Source organism: Nicotiana tabacum, chromosome 17 (assembly GCF_000715075.1).
Source record: "Nicotiana tabacum cultivar K326 chromosome 17, ASM71507v2, whole genome shotgun sequence".
NCBI classification, from domain to species: domain Eukaryota; kingdom Viridiplantae; phylum Streptophyta; class Magnoliopsida; order Solanales; family Solanaceae; genus Nicotiana; species Nicotiana tabacum.
The window spans coordinates 128,753,651-128,770,406 of NC_134096.1; the positions used below are offsets into that span (position 1 = coordinate 128,753,651).

At 38.9% G+C, this 16,756-nt stretch overlaps 1 protein-coding gene across 1 annotated transcript; it reads right to left on the reverse strand.

Moving 5' to 3' along the window:
- Positions 1–9,748: 9,748 nt before the first annotated feature.
- On the reverse strand, positions 9,749–10,156 carry LOC107822939 (uncharacterized). The gene has a single exon (XM_016649526.2). It carries the CDS (start codon positions 10,154–10,156, stop codon positions 9,749–9,751), a length of 408 nt encoding a protein of 135 aa, XP_016505012.2.
- Between the last annotated feature and the right edge of the window lie 6,600 nt (positions 10,157–16,756).

The following is a 16,756-nucleotide window of genomic DNA, read 5'->3' on the forward strand; positions in this document are numbered from 1 at the left end:
CTAACTCTTTTTAAGTTGTATTTTTTCTTTTCGGAATAAGGTACTTATTTTTGAAATTGTGCATTTTTATGTGAAATCTGCTTTAAGTTTTATTTGTGATTATAATCGCTTCTATATAACCATACAAAGCAGAATGATCATTTGTTTCGTATATAAAGCAGAATCCAATCATAATATTTGGTTGATGCCTTAATGGTTTTAATTTATCAAACAGAAATTGCTTTAAGTTTTATTTGTGATTATAATCACTTCTATATAACCATACAAAGCAGAATGATCATTTGTTTCGTATATAAAGCAGAATCCAATCATAATATTTGGTTGATGCCTTAATGGTTTTAATTTATCAAACAGAAAGTGACCCCATTTTGGTATGATATGTTTATATATATATATATATATATATATATATATATATATATATATATATATATATTTACATGACTCTCTGACCAATAAAATTTTATGTATTGCCTACATGTTTTGTTTCTAACATTCACTAAGCATACGTTAGAGAATGTTTAATTATTTGCAAAGGAATTGATTGATACATTAGTTAGTTCTATTAGTTCATAAAGGATATTGCTAATATTGAGCTTAATAGCTATTGAGACACGTTAACCGGTAAGAATTAAGTCCAATTACCAAGTATTTTGTCACTATGAGTTTGACGTAACATTTAGTGTGATGATTAGTGCTTATTGAAACTTACTTTCTGAATTGTTTAAAACGGTTAGAAAATTTTCTTACCGTTCTAATATTTAAGATTACTTGTCTTCCCGGCTTCAATGCAATATTTGTTACATATTTTCTTGTTTTGACATATATATCTCTTTTAATTATGTTATTCATCTAGATTAATGTTTTCACTGCTTGTGAAGAAGAATAAAAAAAATAAAAAAATAAAAAAATTAAAATCTCCCGGTCACGGGCCACGAATGAAGATAACATTTGATTTTGATAAGTTTACATATAGTATATTAGTACACAAATATGTATTGGATCAAAAGTTTCATTGATAATATTTTTTATTATTTTTAATTCACTTATTTATTACAATATTGTTTACTATGTTGAACTTACTAAAGTTTGAATTTATGACTATGTAAAATTATGTTCCATTTCCTGAAGTGAACGAGATAATTTGTGATAAACGTTATATTAGGATAAGACGGTGGGTTCATTTCCCAGTGCACCATGAGGGTAAGACATCGGGAGCAAGTCCTGATGCTCCATGATGATAAGAGTTGGGTTTGAGTCTCAATTCATTATGGCCTAACATGCCTTTATATGGGTAAGGCATTGAGTTTGAGTCACAATGCACCATATTGATGATATAACGATGACTAAAAAAATAATATACTTTTCATGAAAAGGCATGAAGTGCGTCCCACTTGATTTTCTCCATTCTTGAAGTGAATGTGGTAGCGGCGCATAATAAGTCTAAATGAAGACAAGTGGTTAACCAATGAACATGGGCGTTCCAAAGAACAAAATAATAATAGTCATCACTATGATTATAAAAGGAGAACAATAAGGGTTCTGATCACGCCCAACTATGCCTTGTAAAAAGGACTAAGCGGTCGCTGCAAATATAATCTGGTTCAAGTCCGGAATCGAATCCCACAGGAAACTAACCTATTTACTACAACTTTTAACAATGCTAATGATAAGCTCAGACAATTTACGGATGCAAGATTTTTAATAGAGCATAAGTGGAATTTATTTATCTAATGAAAAATGATAACAAAATTAGCAATAATCAAGAATAAGGTTGAATTCAAAGGTAAAAGGATCTAGGGCTATTGATTTCCCCAATTGTCGGACTAATTCCTGATACATTAGCTATAATCTCGCCGTAATACTCTATGAGGATTATGAGTTCCGGGCTACCATAATTATCTCTCGATCAATTACGATAATTTACTAGAAGCATTCTCTCGAACTACTCAAGTTAACAATTTATACAACTCAGAATTATCCCATCAAAGCTTTGTTATCTCTAACCCCGCTTTTAAATTCAAGTAATTAATCTCTTAACTTACCCGAAAGTGGTATTGTTCAACAACAATCTAACCAAGTGTTCTTTCTCAAGCAACATAAGGTAACTAGACACGATTAATCAAAGGCCCTTTCAATTAATCACAACACAACACATAGTTGAACAATCATAGAATAAGAACGACTTAATTATATCTAAACATAGTCAAAACTTCATCCAATAATTGGTTCCATCAACACTAGATGATGGGTTTAGATATTCATACTAATGGATAAAAATTCACTATAACAATTCATAATCAACAATGGAAGTAAGAAGAAGAAGATGAAAACTCTTAGAAAATTCTCCGTCTTCTCTCTCTTGTTCTTGCCTCCAAAATCTCCTAGATACCGCTCTCCTTCTCTTCTGTATGAATTAGGCTTCATATAGGTTTAGGTTAGTTGCCTTAGAAATTACATAATTGCCCCTGAGTTGTTGGCCTCCGTCCGCCCGTCCGCGGCCGTGAATTTCAGCCAGTGTTCTGCCTCCAATGCGCGGTCCAATTCGCGGTCAACTTCGCAGCCGCGCACCTGGAAGGGACCTCCCCGCTTGCTTTTCTCGCTCCTATTTGACCGGGCTAACCTTCGATTGTCCTTTCACACTCCATATTGACTCCAAAACACTCTATAGCTTCCTCCTAGCTCGGAGTGGCTCCTGCAAAGCATAAAATTCTTAATTAGAATATTTTTATTTTCTTTTAGCATTCAAATATCAATAAAGTGCGGCTAAATTAGAGTATAAATAGTGTCTAAATTGTATAAATATAGCCTACTATCAACACCCCACACTTAAACCATTGCTCGTCCCCAAGCAATCAAACCACACTCTACATAGGCCTAACTTCACTTAGCGACTTACCTAACTCGTCACACCAAGAATATTTTACATAGTTTGAGTATACATTAGTGTAACATCTACATCTCAAGAGTAGGCTCCCGCGAGCCACGCAATATTCCTAACCGGCTTACATACTCTATTTAGAGGTCCAGATTTACCTCTCCTTCGTGAAACAAGTGTCTGCTCACTATAAAAGAGACTCATTCCACAATCAATAAAATTCACGCACACTGAGGAACTTCAAAATAAACAAAATTCAACCACCATCAGAAATGATATTCTTGTGCCACAGAAAACGCTCCATAGGCTTGCCCGTAGTGTACTACTCTACTAATTGAGCTTGTTCAGTCTAGGATCAAGTAGGACTTTATTTGGCTGTAATGTAGGTTACAGGTCGGATAGGATATATTTGGATATAATAGTGACTACACCTCCCCCAAGCACTTTAATACTTATATTTTATAATCAAGCCCATGCTTAAGTTAAACCAACATTTCCACCTTCAACACCACGTAAATTACCCCACACTTCTTTGAGCACAATCACCTTAAAATCCACCACAGAATATTACTAATCAACATGATACACTATTAACACATGATACATTTTTTTATCTTTTTTTTTTTTAGAATAAGGTGCACCTTTCTCCTGATTTCCCTAGTTCCACTCAAAAGCCCCACCAACTACCCCACACTTTATCCTTTATAGATTCATAGTAATTCAAGTGCTTACGAGAGGTAAAGGGTTCAAAAAGATGGTCAATTCAGATAAGGGATAAAGCTTGTAATGTGGTTGCCAAGGAAACAGGATTACAGGCTCAACGGGGTTAACTACGGTACATAACAAATAGGTGGGTGGAATATGTATATATATGGTTCAACAAAGAAATACCTATATCACTTCCCAGACTAAACAAGACTATTATTTCGTTTTGCAGACATACAGGGCAAGTTCTAGGCATCAAATGTAGTGCACAGAACACAACAAGCCTCACACACACACATGGCACATGACTCACTCCAAATCGGATCATCAAACACTTAGATAAGAGTACTTAAGCCAAATTAAGAACATACAGTTTAAGGCATTCTTACAAGAGTCAACAAATGAGCCTAAGCGTCACACTAAATACCCGCTATATTCAAGGCATTATGAAGTTAAGAGATCATATTCTAATCCTACCCATAGCCCATAAGTTCCTAACTAAAAAATAAAAACTAACTACACCTGGTTCAAATGAAACCCTTGAAAAAGAACCGTGGTTTAAAGAAAAACCAAGGGGGAATTGATACACTACTACAAAAGAAAATGCATGCTCACCGCACCATTTTTTAATTTTAACAAAAAAAAAAAAAATCTTTCAACTTTAGTCCCTCAAGAAACCCGTTGAATGGTATCTATCGTCGGGATAAGTCAAAACTATTCTACATACTACATACAACATACAACAAAGTATCCCCCACCCCACACTTAAAAAGATGGCATGTCCCCATGTCATACAAAATAAAGTAATGCGAGGTAAAGGAGCTTCCCTGGTGGATCAGTCTTGATCGGAGACAGTGTCAGGGTCGAGATGACACGCCCTTCCTAGCACACGCAGCCAGCCCATGATTTTCTTCTCTGACTTCGCATTTTGGGTGGCCAATGCATCAACTCTAACCCCCAATTCCGTGATGGAAGTGTGCAGCCCTGCCATATCCTGTTCTAAGGCTGTCATCCGTGTACTCCGTCTGACCTAAGATGGTCTTTCAGCCATTGTAGCTTGTTCCTGTGGGGGTGATGCAGGTCCAACCTCTTTTTGCCCTTCATCGCCTTCCTCCGGTGCATTAGAATCGTCACTATGAGTTGCCCCAGGTGCCACCGGGTCTTTCCCGATGGTCACTTTATCTGCCCGAAACTTTGCTTCTTTCTTCACCATGCCATCCGCATTTGGGTTCTCAGGCACCTTTGCTGCCCGGCACAATCTAGTGACCAGAGAGGGGAAAAAGAACCCATATCTCTTCAGTGGTGAACGGACAAATACCTCAGACTGAATAACCTTGGCCACATCAAAATCGTGGCCATTCACGAAGCACCAGATCAAGGCAGCTCTCGGACCATTTACCTCTGTGGTGTTGTGGGATGGTAGCAAGCGATTGTTGATGATGTGTAACCAGCACTTTCCTTCAAAAGTGAGTGAGGCAGAGTGTAGCTTCGATCCCGGCACAACCCATACTACCTCTTTGTCTGGTAAACAGATAGTTCTGAAAAACATGTTCCATGCGATGGGTTCTCGCTTGTAAGTATCATAGAAATCCTCCTCCCCATTGAATACAGGCAATCGATACACTCTCCTGATGGCTTCTATCTAGGCATCCACCCTCGTGTGTCGTACAATGCATATTCTATCTTCATGTTCGGGGCAGTTGGCAGAGAACTCCCGGACAAGCATCAAGTTACCCTCCTCCGGCTCTTCGAAAAAGTTGTCCAATCTGTGCCTGATCAACTCCCGATACATATTAGGGCACTTATCCTAGAGGGATGCCCTATCAATACCCCTTTCCGGTACAGGTTTTTTAGTGGCCTTCAAACTGAAATGGTCTTGGGCAGCTCTGGAGACAAATCCGGTACGATCAAACTGCGCTGCACTGGCTGGTGCCCGTGCCCGGGATGAACCTCCATGACCACTTGACGAGGCTCCGGTGGTGCGTCTCTTCTTTGAAGGTGTCATGGTACCTACACAACAAACACTACTGTCAGTAATCGGCAGAATATGGGAACCAATGGCGGTTACTGAGACTTCACTCGCACAATTGGTCACAATTTACATTCAAACTCATTGTGGCAATTCAACAAACACTTAAGGTGCATATACACCCCAAGTTACCCAAAGCCCCAATTAAACTTCCATTCCTCACAAGCTCAACAATGTTTTCCCCCAATTCAACCAAATCTATTAGCCTCACATGCCACATATATACTATAATCCTAAACCAAGTCAAGAGTATCCATGATTCTACTATCCTACACATACAATAGCAAAGGAAAAGAATGGGGAAAATAAAAATTTGAAAACAAAAAAAAATACTAAGAAAGAGGAATAGAATCATGTTATTTACTTAGAGATCTTGGGAGGAACAGAGATTGGGGATTGGTTGAGTGGAGAAGAGGATGAAGGAGAAGAAGCTTTGTTGATGAGAGAAATTTTGAGGGAGAGGGAGAGGGGCGTGTGGTTTGTTTTAGGGGAAGGGGGAAGGGTTTTAGATTTTGTTAAGGGGGAGGGAAAGAAGAAGTGGGGGAGTGGGCGGTTGGGGGAGGGGGGGATTAAGTAAAAAAAACTACTTAATAGGAAAGAAAAGAAGAGAAGAGAAAATAAAAAATAAAAAATAATAATAACAAATTCTGAACCTAGTACCGCCTCATCCGCGGTCGATCGCGTCCAATCCGCGGTCGTGGATGAGAAACAGTGAGGGGGACAAAATCTGCGCTCGACTCTGCAGTCCAATCCGCGGGTGCAGACGGGGAGGCAGTGGTTTGTGTAAAATCCGCGGCGTACTCCGCGGTCCAATCCGTGATCGCGGATATCGATCTGCAGCAAATTTTTGTCTTTTTCGCACTTTTACCTATCTCCGGGTTAATTTCGTCCCCCGAATCCTGTCGATGCGCATAATTTTATCCCTGCACATTAGTAGATCGGTCAATGTCATTTCAAATCAATTACAAAAACAAGAGTAAAGAAAAATAATAGCTTGCCTCCTAAAAAGCGCCTGAGTTAACGTCGCGGCACGACGATTTACAACAAACCATGGGTTGCCTCCCAGGAAGCGTCTGATTTAACGTCGCGGCATGACGCAGGCTTTCATTATTACTCTTCGCTCACGTATTGGGGCTCTTCCAAATAAATCACCACTCTATCCCCCTTTTCTTCGACCATTCCAAGGTAATGTTTCAATATTTGCCCATTCACTGTGAACTTATTTGTCCCATCTTCGAATTCAATTTCTACATCTCCACTTGAGAACACTTGCACCACTCTGAAGGGTCCTGACCATCGGGACTTCAACTTACCCGGAAACAATCTCAATCTTGAGTTGTATAACAACACTAGATCTCCGGGTTTGATGTTCCGATCTAGAATGTGCTTATCATGCATCATTTTCATCCTTTCTTTGTACAATCTTGCATTGTCAAATGCATGGAACCTGAATTCCTCGAGTTCATGTAACTCAGTGACTCTGCTGGTGCTTGCGGTCTCTATATCCAAATTAAACTTCCGCAGTGCCCAAAGGGCTTTATGTTCGAGCTCTACCGGAAGATGGCATATTTTTCCAAATACCAACTTGTATGGTGACATACCAATTGGAGTTTTAAATGTTGTGCGGTACGCCCATAATGCATCATCGAGCTTCTTTGCCCAATCAGTCCTTGACGCATTCACTGTCTTGGTCAGGACACTTTTGATTTCTCTGTTGGACACTTCAACTTGCCCGCTCGTCTGTGGGTGGTAAGGTGTGGCTACCTTATGGCGAACTCCATACTTTTCCAACAGCCGTGTGAATGCTCTATTGCAAAAATGGGTTCCACCATCACTGATTATAGCTCTCGGGGTGCCAAAACGTGTGAAAATGTTTTTCTTTAGGAAGATTGTCACCCTTTTTGCATCATTGGTTGGGAGATCCACCGCTTCGACCCATTTGGAGACATAGTCAACTGCTACCAATATGTATTTGTTACCATACGAGTTGACGAAAGGCCCCATAAAGTCAATCCCCTGCATGTCAAAAACCTCCACCTCTTGAATTGTGGTGAACAGAATTGTGGGCATCCTTGAACAGAGTTGGCCAATACAACCCCGATTCCAATACTTTCGCTGTTGTCCGGATTCCTCCAAAGTGTCCACCATATGGTGAAGCATGGCAAGCCTGCAAAACAGAAGGTTGATCTTTCTCGGGGATACACCTCCGGATCATGTTATCTACACATATTCTAAAAAGTAGAGGTTCATCCCAATAATAAGATTGACAATCGCGAAAGAACTTTTTCTTTTGAATTAAAGAGAGTTCATAAGGTACAATACCGCTTGCTAAATAGTTAGCAATATCAGCATATCATGGCGTCTCCTCCATTGTCACAGTGAGTAACTGTTCATTCGGGAATGTCTCTATTATATCTTCAACCTCCATCTTCTTTTCAGCTCCTTCCAACCTTGAGAGGTGGTCTGGCACTTGATTGTTCATCCCTTTTCTATCATGGATTTCCAGATCAAATTCTTGTAGCAAAAGAACCCAATGGATTAACCTTGGCTTTGACTCCTTCTTTGCTATCAAGTACCTAATTATTGCATGGTCAGTATAAACAATAACTTTTGAACCAATTAAGTACGACCTGAATTTGTCGAAGGCAAACACTACAGCCAATATTTCCTTTTCCGTTACGGTGTAAATGAGTTGTGCACTGCTGGGCGTCCTGCTTGCATAGTAAATTGGGTGCATCATCTTGTCTTTTCGCTGCCCCAAGACTGCTCCTATAGCATAATCACTGGCCTCGCACATGAGCTCGAAGGTTGCTCCCACTTGGGTGCAACAATAATGGGTGCAGTTACCAGTCTCTTCTTCAGCTCCTCAAATGCCAACCTGCAATCATTAGAAAACACAAAGGGCTGATCCTTTTCAAGAAGTTTACATAAAGGGTTAGCAATCTTGGAAAAATCTTTTATGAATCGCATGTAGAACCCGGCGTGCCCAAGGAAACTTCTCACTGCCTTGACCGAAGTGGGTGGTGGCAATTTTTTAATTAACATCAACCTTAGCATGGTCGACCTCAATTCCCTTACTGGACACTCGATGCCCCAAAACTATTCCTTCATGTACCATAAAATGGAACTTTTCCCAATTCAACACCAAATTTGTCTCCACACATCTTTTGAGCACTCTTCTTAAATTGTGAAGACAATCTTCGAATGAATCCCCCACCACGGAGAAATCATCCATAAACACCTCCATAATGTCTTCAACCATATCAGTGAAAATGGCTAACATGCACCGCTGGAATGTAGCCGGCGCATTGCAAAGTCCAAAAGGCTTTCTCTGAAAGGCAAAGATACCATACGGACAAGTGAAGGATATTTTCTCTCTGTCTTCAGGGGCTATTGAGATCTGGTTGTACCCCGAATATCCATCCAAGAAACAGAAGTGAGACCGCCCAGATAACCTGTCCAACATTTGATCAATAAAAGGCAAGGGGAAATGGTCCTTCCGGGTGGCTGTGTTCAATTTCCGATAGTCCATGCAAATTCGCCACCCCGTGACTGTACGAGTCGAGATCAACTCATTATTCTTATTTTGTACGACCGTCATTCCTCCCTTTTTCGGCACACACTGAACAGGGCTGATCCAGTTGCTGTCAGAGATGGGGAAGATGATACCCGCATCCAGCCACTTGATCACTTCCTTCTTCCACCTCTTTCATATTCGGGTTCAGCCGTCGTTGATGCTCTCTGGAAGGTTTGTGCCCCTCTTCTAAGAGAATCTTGTGCATACAAAAGGCTAGGCTGATACCCTTTATGTCTGCCATGGTCCAACCAATTGTAGTCTTATATTCTTGTAACACCTGCAAGAGTTGCTTTACCTACACAGCTAGCAAACCAGATGATATAATAATAGGCAAAGTAGAATTAGGCCCTCAAAAAACATAACTGAGGTGAGCTGGAAGCGGTTTCAGGTCCAACTGTGGTGGCTCCTCTATTGATGGTTTTGCAGGTGGTATTACTCTTTCTTCTAAGTGTAGGGGCTCTAAATGAGGTTCCCTTTTCCAGAATCCTTGACCCTCGAGAGCCACGACCCACTCTGCCAAACCTTCACCATCCATCTCTTCCAAATTCATCAAACATGCCTATAGCGGATCCCTGACATTAAGGGTCATATCCTCCTCTTGCAGTATCACATCCACGGCCTCCACTAGCGAGAAATTTGCAAATTCGCTGGGTCTCCTCATGGATTGTTGAACGTTGAATATTATTTCTTCATTGTTCAACCTCATTTTCAACTCTACAGTCTCACAATCAATCAATGCTCTCCCAGTGGCTAAGAACGGCCTTCCCAGAATGATGGGTATCTCTTCATCCACTTGACAGTCAAGAATAATGAAGTCTGCAGGGAATACAAACTTCCCCACTTGAACAAGCACATCATCAAGAATTCCTGTCAGTCTTTTGACTGTGCGATCAGCCAGTTGCAACAACATTGAGGTCGGTCTAGCTCTGCCAATGCCCAGTTTTGTATAAATTGCCAAGGGCATCATGTTTATACTGGCCCCCAAGTCACACAATGCTTTAGCAAAAACATAACTCCCAATGGTGCATGGGATAGTGAAACTACCTGGATCAAACACTTTTTGAGCCATAGGTCTTGTCACTACCGCGCTGCAGGTCTGCATCAGAGTTACAGTGGACAGGTCCTGGAAGTCAAATTTTCGCGACATCAGATCCTTCATCATTTTTGCATACCCATGGCATTTCCCTCAAAGCATCCATCAGTGGAATATTCAATTGAATTTGTCGAAGCATTTCCATGAATTTCATGTATTGATCATCTTTCTTTTGCTTTGCCAATCTTTGAAGGAATGGTGCAGGAGTCAACCTCTGCCCACTGCTTGGTGTCTTTTCTTTGTTTGAAGCTTTTTCTACCACCCATTCTCAGAGTTGTTCACCTTCCTTCTCCTTACCCTTGTCAACCTGTGCTTGTTCAATTACAACCTCGGTGAACTCTGCTGACTCATCTACCTCTAATGTAACTGGAGTAGTTGGCGTAGTCTCTCTCCTAGATTGAGCTACTCCTAGCTCTCTGTCTAAATCTCTTCCATTCTTGAGACTCACTGTCATTAGCTGATTTGGGTTATGTTCCTTTGGGTTAATATTTGTATCTGCAGGCAATGTTCCTTGTGGGCGATTGTTCAAGGCCATAGACAGTTGTCCCAATTGAGTTTCAATGCCTTTGATTGTCGAATCATGTGCTGCTAACTTTTCTTGCATCTTACCATTTGTCCCAATGAGTTGTTGCAGCATGTCCCTGATTTCTATCATGTTGATGTCCTGCTGCTGATGAGGTGGTTGGTAGGCTAACCGTTGCTGGTGCTGCTGATTATAGCCATGTTGCCTTTGATAACGCACGACTTGGCCTTGTGGTCGTGCGCTTCCTGGATTAGGGTTGTGTTGTGGTTGGTTTGGTCTATACTGCTGGTTTGGTACTAGTCCCCATTGCTGCCCACCTTGCCTTTAACCTCCGAAATTGTTGACATAATTCATGTCTTCTCTGAAGCCCTGGTTGTCATTCTCTCCACTCCACGAGCATACATATGACTGGTTTATGCAAGGAGTGCACAAGCCTCCATTTGTTGTATCAATAATGTGCACTTGCTTTGTACCCATCTCATCAATTTTCTTTGTCAGTAAGCTCATCTGGGTCATGAGAGTGGCTATGTTCTCTGCATTGGAATTGTTTGGGTCAATAGCAACAGAATGCACTATTGATGTAAGTGTCGTACCTCTAGTCATCCAGCTTGAATTTTGAGCCATCTTGTCGAGAAGAATCTTGCACTCTGTGAACGTTTTGCTCAAAAATGCACCCCCAGCTGAAGTATCTACATTGGCCTTCAAACTATCCGCCAAACCCATGTAGAATCTCTGTCCCAGCATCTGATCTGGAATGCCATGGTGTTGACACTTCACTAGCATACCCTTAAACCTCTCCCAAGTTTCTTGTAAGGTCTCAGTCGGTTTCTGCCTGAACTGCAATATCTCATCAATTTGCCTTGCAATCTTGTTGGGAGAATAGAACTTGTTTAAGAACTGCTTGACTAATTCTTCCCAAGTAGAAATGGAGTTTATTGGGAGCGAATTCAGCCAAGTTTGAGCCTCTCCAGTCACTGAGAATGGGAACAGTAATAGCTTAATTGCTTCAGGAGTCACATTCAGTTGTCTTTGAGTCACACAAATTGATATGAAGTTCTTCAGATGTTGTTGTGGGTCTTCGATGTATAACCCGGAGAACAGTCCCTTATTCTGCAACAGGTGTAGCATGTTGTTGGTAATCTGGAATGTCTCCACTTGTATCTGAGGAACAGCAATGGCAGTGGCCAGGTTATCAGCAGTTGGTTGTGCCTAATCATAAAGAGTAGCTTCCGGCACAAGAGGTGCCACCACTCCATTGCTTGGGTCAACATGATCATTCCGATTATTTCCGTTGATGTCGTCCACGTTGTCCATTTTACTTTTGAGTTGGTCTTTTTGTTTTAACTGTTTGTTATTCTTATTGGCCCGATTCAATGCCCTGAATGCTTTCTCGGGGTGTGAGAGTCCTTCAAAAAGTTCACCAGTCCTCAAAGAGCTTCTAGGCATACACCTGAGTCACAGAAGAGTTCAAACGTGAGAATTTCAATGGAAAATTTTTAACACCGTAGGAAATTGATCTAAACTAAGAATTCGAGCAATTCTTCTAAGTTGTAATAAATAACACTGTTAGATCCCCGTAAACGGTGCCAAAATTTGATTACGCCCAACTATGCCTTGTAAAAAGGACTAAGCGGTCGCTGCAAATATAATCTGGTTCAAGTCCGGAGTCGAATCCCACAGAAAACTAATCTATTTACTACAACTTTTAACAATGATACTGTTAAGCTCAGACAATTTCTGGATGTAAGATTTTTAATAGAGCATAAGTGAAATTTATTTATCTAATGAAAAATGACAACAAAATTAGCAATAATCAAGAATAAGGTTGAATTCAAAGGTAAAAGGATCTAGGGCTATTGATTTTCCCAATTGCCGGACTAATTCCTGATACGTTAGCTATAATCTCGCCGTAATACTCTATGAGGATTATGAGTTCCGGGCTACCGTGATTATCTCTCGATCAATTATGATAATTTACTAGCAGCATTCCCTCGAACTACTCTAGTTAACAATTTATGCAACTCAGAATTATGCCACCAAAGCTTCGTTATCTCTAACCCCGCTTTTAAATTCAAGTAATTAATCTCTTAACTTACCCGAAAGTGGTGTTGTTCAACAACAATCTAACCAAGTGTTCTTTTTCAAGCAACACAAGGTAACTAGACACTATTAATCAAGGGCCCTTTCAATTAATCACAACACAACGCATAGTTGAACAATCATAGAATAAGAACGGCTCAATTATATCTAAACATAGTCAAAAATTCATCCAACAATTGGTTCCATAAACCCTAAATGATGGGTTTAGCTATTCATACTAATGGATAAAAATTCACTATAACAATTCATAATCAACAATGAAAGTAAGAAGAAGAAGATGAAAACTCTTAAGAAATTCTCCCTCTTCTCTCTCTTGTTCTTGCCTCCAAAATCTCCTAGATACCGCTCTCCTTCTCTTCTGTGCAAATTAGGATTCATATAGGTTTAGGTTTAGTCATCTTGGAAATTACATAATTGCCCCTGAGTTGTTGGCCTCCGTCAGCCCGTCCGCGACCGCGGATTGGGCCGCGAATTTTAGCTAGTGTTCTGCCTCTAGTGCGCGATCCAATTCGCGGTCCACTCTGCAGCCACGCACCTGGAGGGGACCTCCCCTCTTGTTTTTCTCGCTCCTATTCGACCGGGCTAACCTTCGATTGTCCTTCCACACTCCATATTAACTCCAAAACACTCTTTGGCTTCCTCCTAGCTCAGAGTAGTTCCTGCAAAGCATAAAATTCTTAATTAGAATATTTTATTATCTTTTAGCATTCAAATATCGATAAAGTGCGACTAAATTAGAGTATAAATAGTGTCTAAATTGCATAAATATAGCCTACTATTAAGTTCTCAAAATAGTCCTTCAAAATGTGAAGGCAATGTTTACCATCAAATTGGTATGAAAAAATAATAAAGTACGTTGCTGACTATGATCCATTCCTTAAAGAGAATGTGACTTGTGATAAGCATTGGGAATGCGGACCAATTCCTAAAGGTGAATGTGGCAATATGTGATAAAAGTAATGAATAAAGACATGCAATGCATGATTGGATGAATACCACACAATTCACCTCTAATGGAGGTTTGAGTGAAATAAAGACAATAAATATTATTGTGGTTATATGAATATGTCATTGGTCGCGTATATGTGATACGCCAAAATATTTTGGCATACCTTATAAAAGTTATTAAAAGCAAAATTAAAGCAAGAAATGATTTTGCTTATGATGATTTTGACCATAATATTATGATATAATTTTCTTTGTAAATGAGACATTCACCATATGGATGGTGTCATAAAAGATCTTATAGTATAAAATTGTACTACCCGGATGAGTAAAATTGTTCATGACATTAATATTATAGTAAGTCTCAAAAGAAACTTTTTGAGTTTCAAATGTACAAGCCAAAGTGGTTGGCATATTTAGACTATAAATGAAAGGAAGATTGAATATCTTCAAATTACTATAATCATACCGGATAAATATAAAAAATTATCCGACTTTTCTTCTATTTGTACTACACAAGTATAAACATGATGATGGAATCACATGGCACAAGTAAACTAGAGGTTTACTGAAATAAATATTAGTTGGCATGACCGGTTGGCCATCCCGGTTCAATTATGATGCGAAAATTAATTGAGAATTCACATTGGCATATATTGAAGAAATAGAAGATTCTTCTAGAATTCTCTTATGTTGTATATTCTCATAATATACCAGTTAAGGTTGAGATTGAATCCCTTGATTTATGAAACAAATAAAAGGTGATAAATATATGGGCCCAGTCACCTGCCATGTGGACCGTTTATTATTATATGATTTTAATAGATGCATCTTTTGTATGATCACATGTGCACTTATTATCAACTTGCAGTTTGACTTTTGTAAGGTTGCTTGCTCAAATTATTATAGCACAATTCCAGAATATAAATATAGTGATTTATCTTGACAATGCTGATTTAAATCTAAGTTGGTTTAGCAGAAATTGTATGCCTCCAATTATAGCTAAACCATTGGTTATGAGAACAAAACTCTCAAAACGAAATTTGGTATGAGATGTATTATTTAATATACAGTAGCACTTGTACACATCTAGCCAAGTTACGAAAATTTCTCCCTATCACAATCGGTTCAGGGTCAGGAACTAAATAATATTCATCTAGAAATATGGATGTCTTATATGATTTAATTATGCCACCACAATGCACAAAGATGGGTTCCCAAAGAAGGTTGGAAAATGTGTTGGTGATCCCAATATTAGGGGGAGAAAATGGATAGCTGAGAAAGTGATACGTGAAATGAATTATTATGAATACATATAAATCCTCGTACAAAAAAATATGAACTTGAAGTTCAAGTGATAATTCATTTGCAAATTAGTGTCAGCCGCATTTGCTGACCCAAAGCTAAATGTCATATTTCAGCTGCTAATGCTCCAAATAGAATAAAGTCCATGAGGGACAGAGTCTATGGCACGCAAGAAGCGTAACATGCCAATCGGTTCCAAAGATAAAACTCCTTGAAGAATCAGAGGAGCAAATGATAAAGATGGTCATACTAAGAGGGCAAGTGCTCTATAAGAGCACCACGACATAACACTTTATAAGACCTCATAGGAGAGGCTCAAGTACCTGAAATTATTAAGATCTCAATAAGTTATGTCTTTATTGGGTAATAATGGAACCGACATAAAATGATCATCGACTATATTGTTAATATAATGTGGTGCTCAATATTATTAATATTGACGAGGATCTTGAGCTCAAATCTGTCATGAAATTTGGACAGATAAATGATTGGCCAAATAAAAAATACGCAATGAAAATTGACTTCACTTGAAAAATGTGAAGTTGGACGTATAGTCCCAACAACTGAAAGTATAAAGCCAATGTTGGTATAAATATGTTCTTGTGCGAAAAAATGTCAAGTCGATAGACATAAAGACGACTTGTGACACAAGAAGATTTGTAAATATCCTGACATTGCTTATATGGAGACATGTTCTCCTGTGGTGGATGTAGTCATTTCAAGTTTTAATCTGGCAATACGTGAATAACTTGATATGCGTATAATGGAAATCATTGAAAGATTTAAATTGTTCTGAAGCATATTAAGGTTCCCAAGAAATTTATTAAATAAAACTTCAGCAATTGGTGCACTAATGTATCTTGCTAAAACTATGAGAATAACAATATACTAGCAAGATATAGTTTTATTCCTATATGAAGATATTGGAATACTATTAGGATTATATTGCAAAAGGAATCCTTGATATAGATTTGTTTATTCTAACAAATATTGCCAAAGTTTTGTTGGTTATGCAAATGTAGGCATTTTTTGAAGTTCATTCTTCAAACAATCTATTTGTATGCGAGGGTACTGCCATATTATTATTTCACAAGGAAATCAATTGTTGATACTTATTCAACAATGTCAATATACTAGGAACTGATAAATCAAGTCACTCAACACACAACTGGTGTGTGACTTTACTTTGAAGAGAAGACTCAAATAATAGTGACGATGATATTTTCTTATCTCAATTGAAAGAAGGATATATTGAAGGAGACAGAATAAATCATATATTTCATCAAAGTTCTTTATCAGACACAATCTTCACCGAACGGTAAAATAGATGTTCAATGAATTTGTTCTCTTGATAATTTGGTGATTCTATTCAACGAAGCATGATCAACCTCAACATTTGAGAAGTTGGTATACATGATCGGAACACATCATCTAGGTGAAATAAATTGATGTTTTCATCAGGGGAGGCAAATACGTGATATACTCTTTTTCCCTTAGCTACGGTTTTATCTCACTGGGTTTTCCTGGCAAGGTTTTTAATGAGGCAGTAAGCAATGCGTATTACATGATATGTGTACTTTTTTTCCTTCATTGTGATTTTT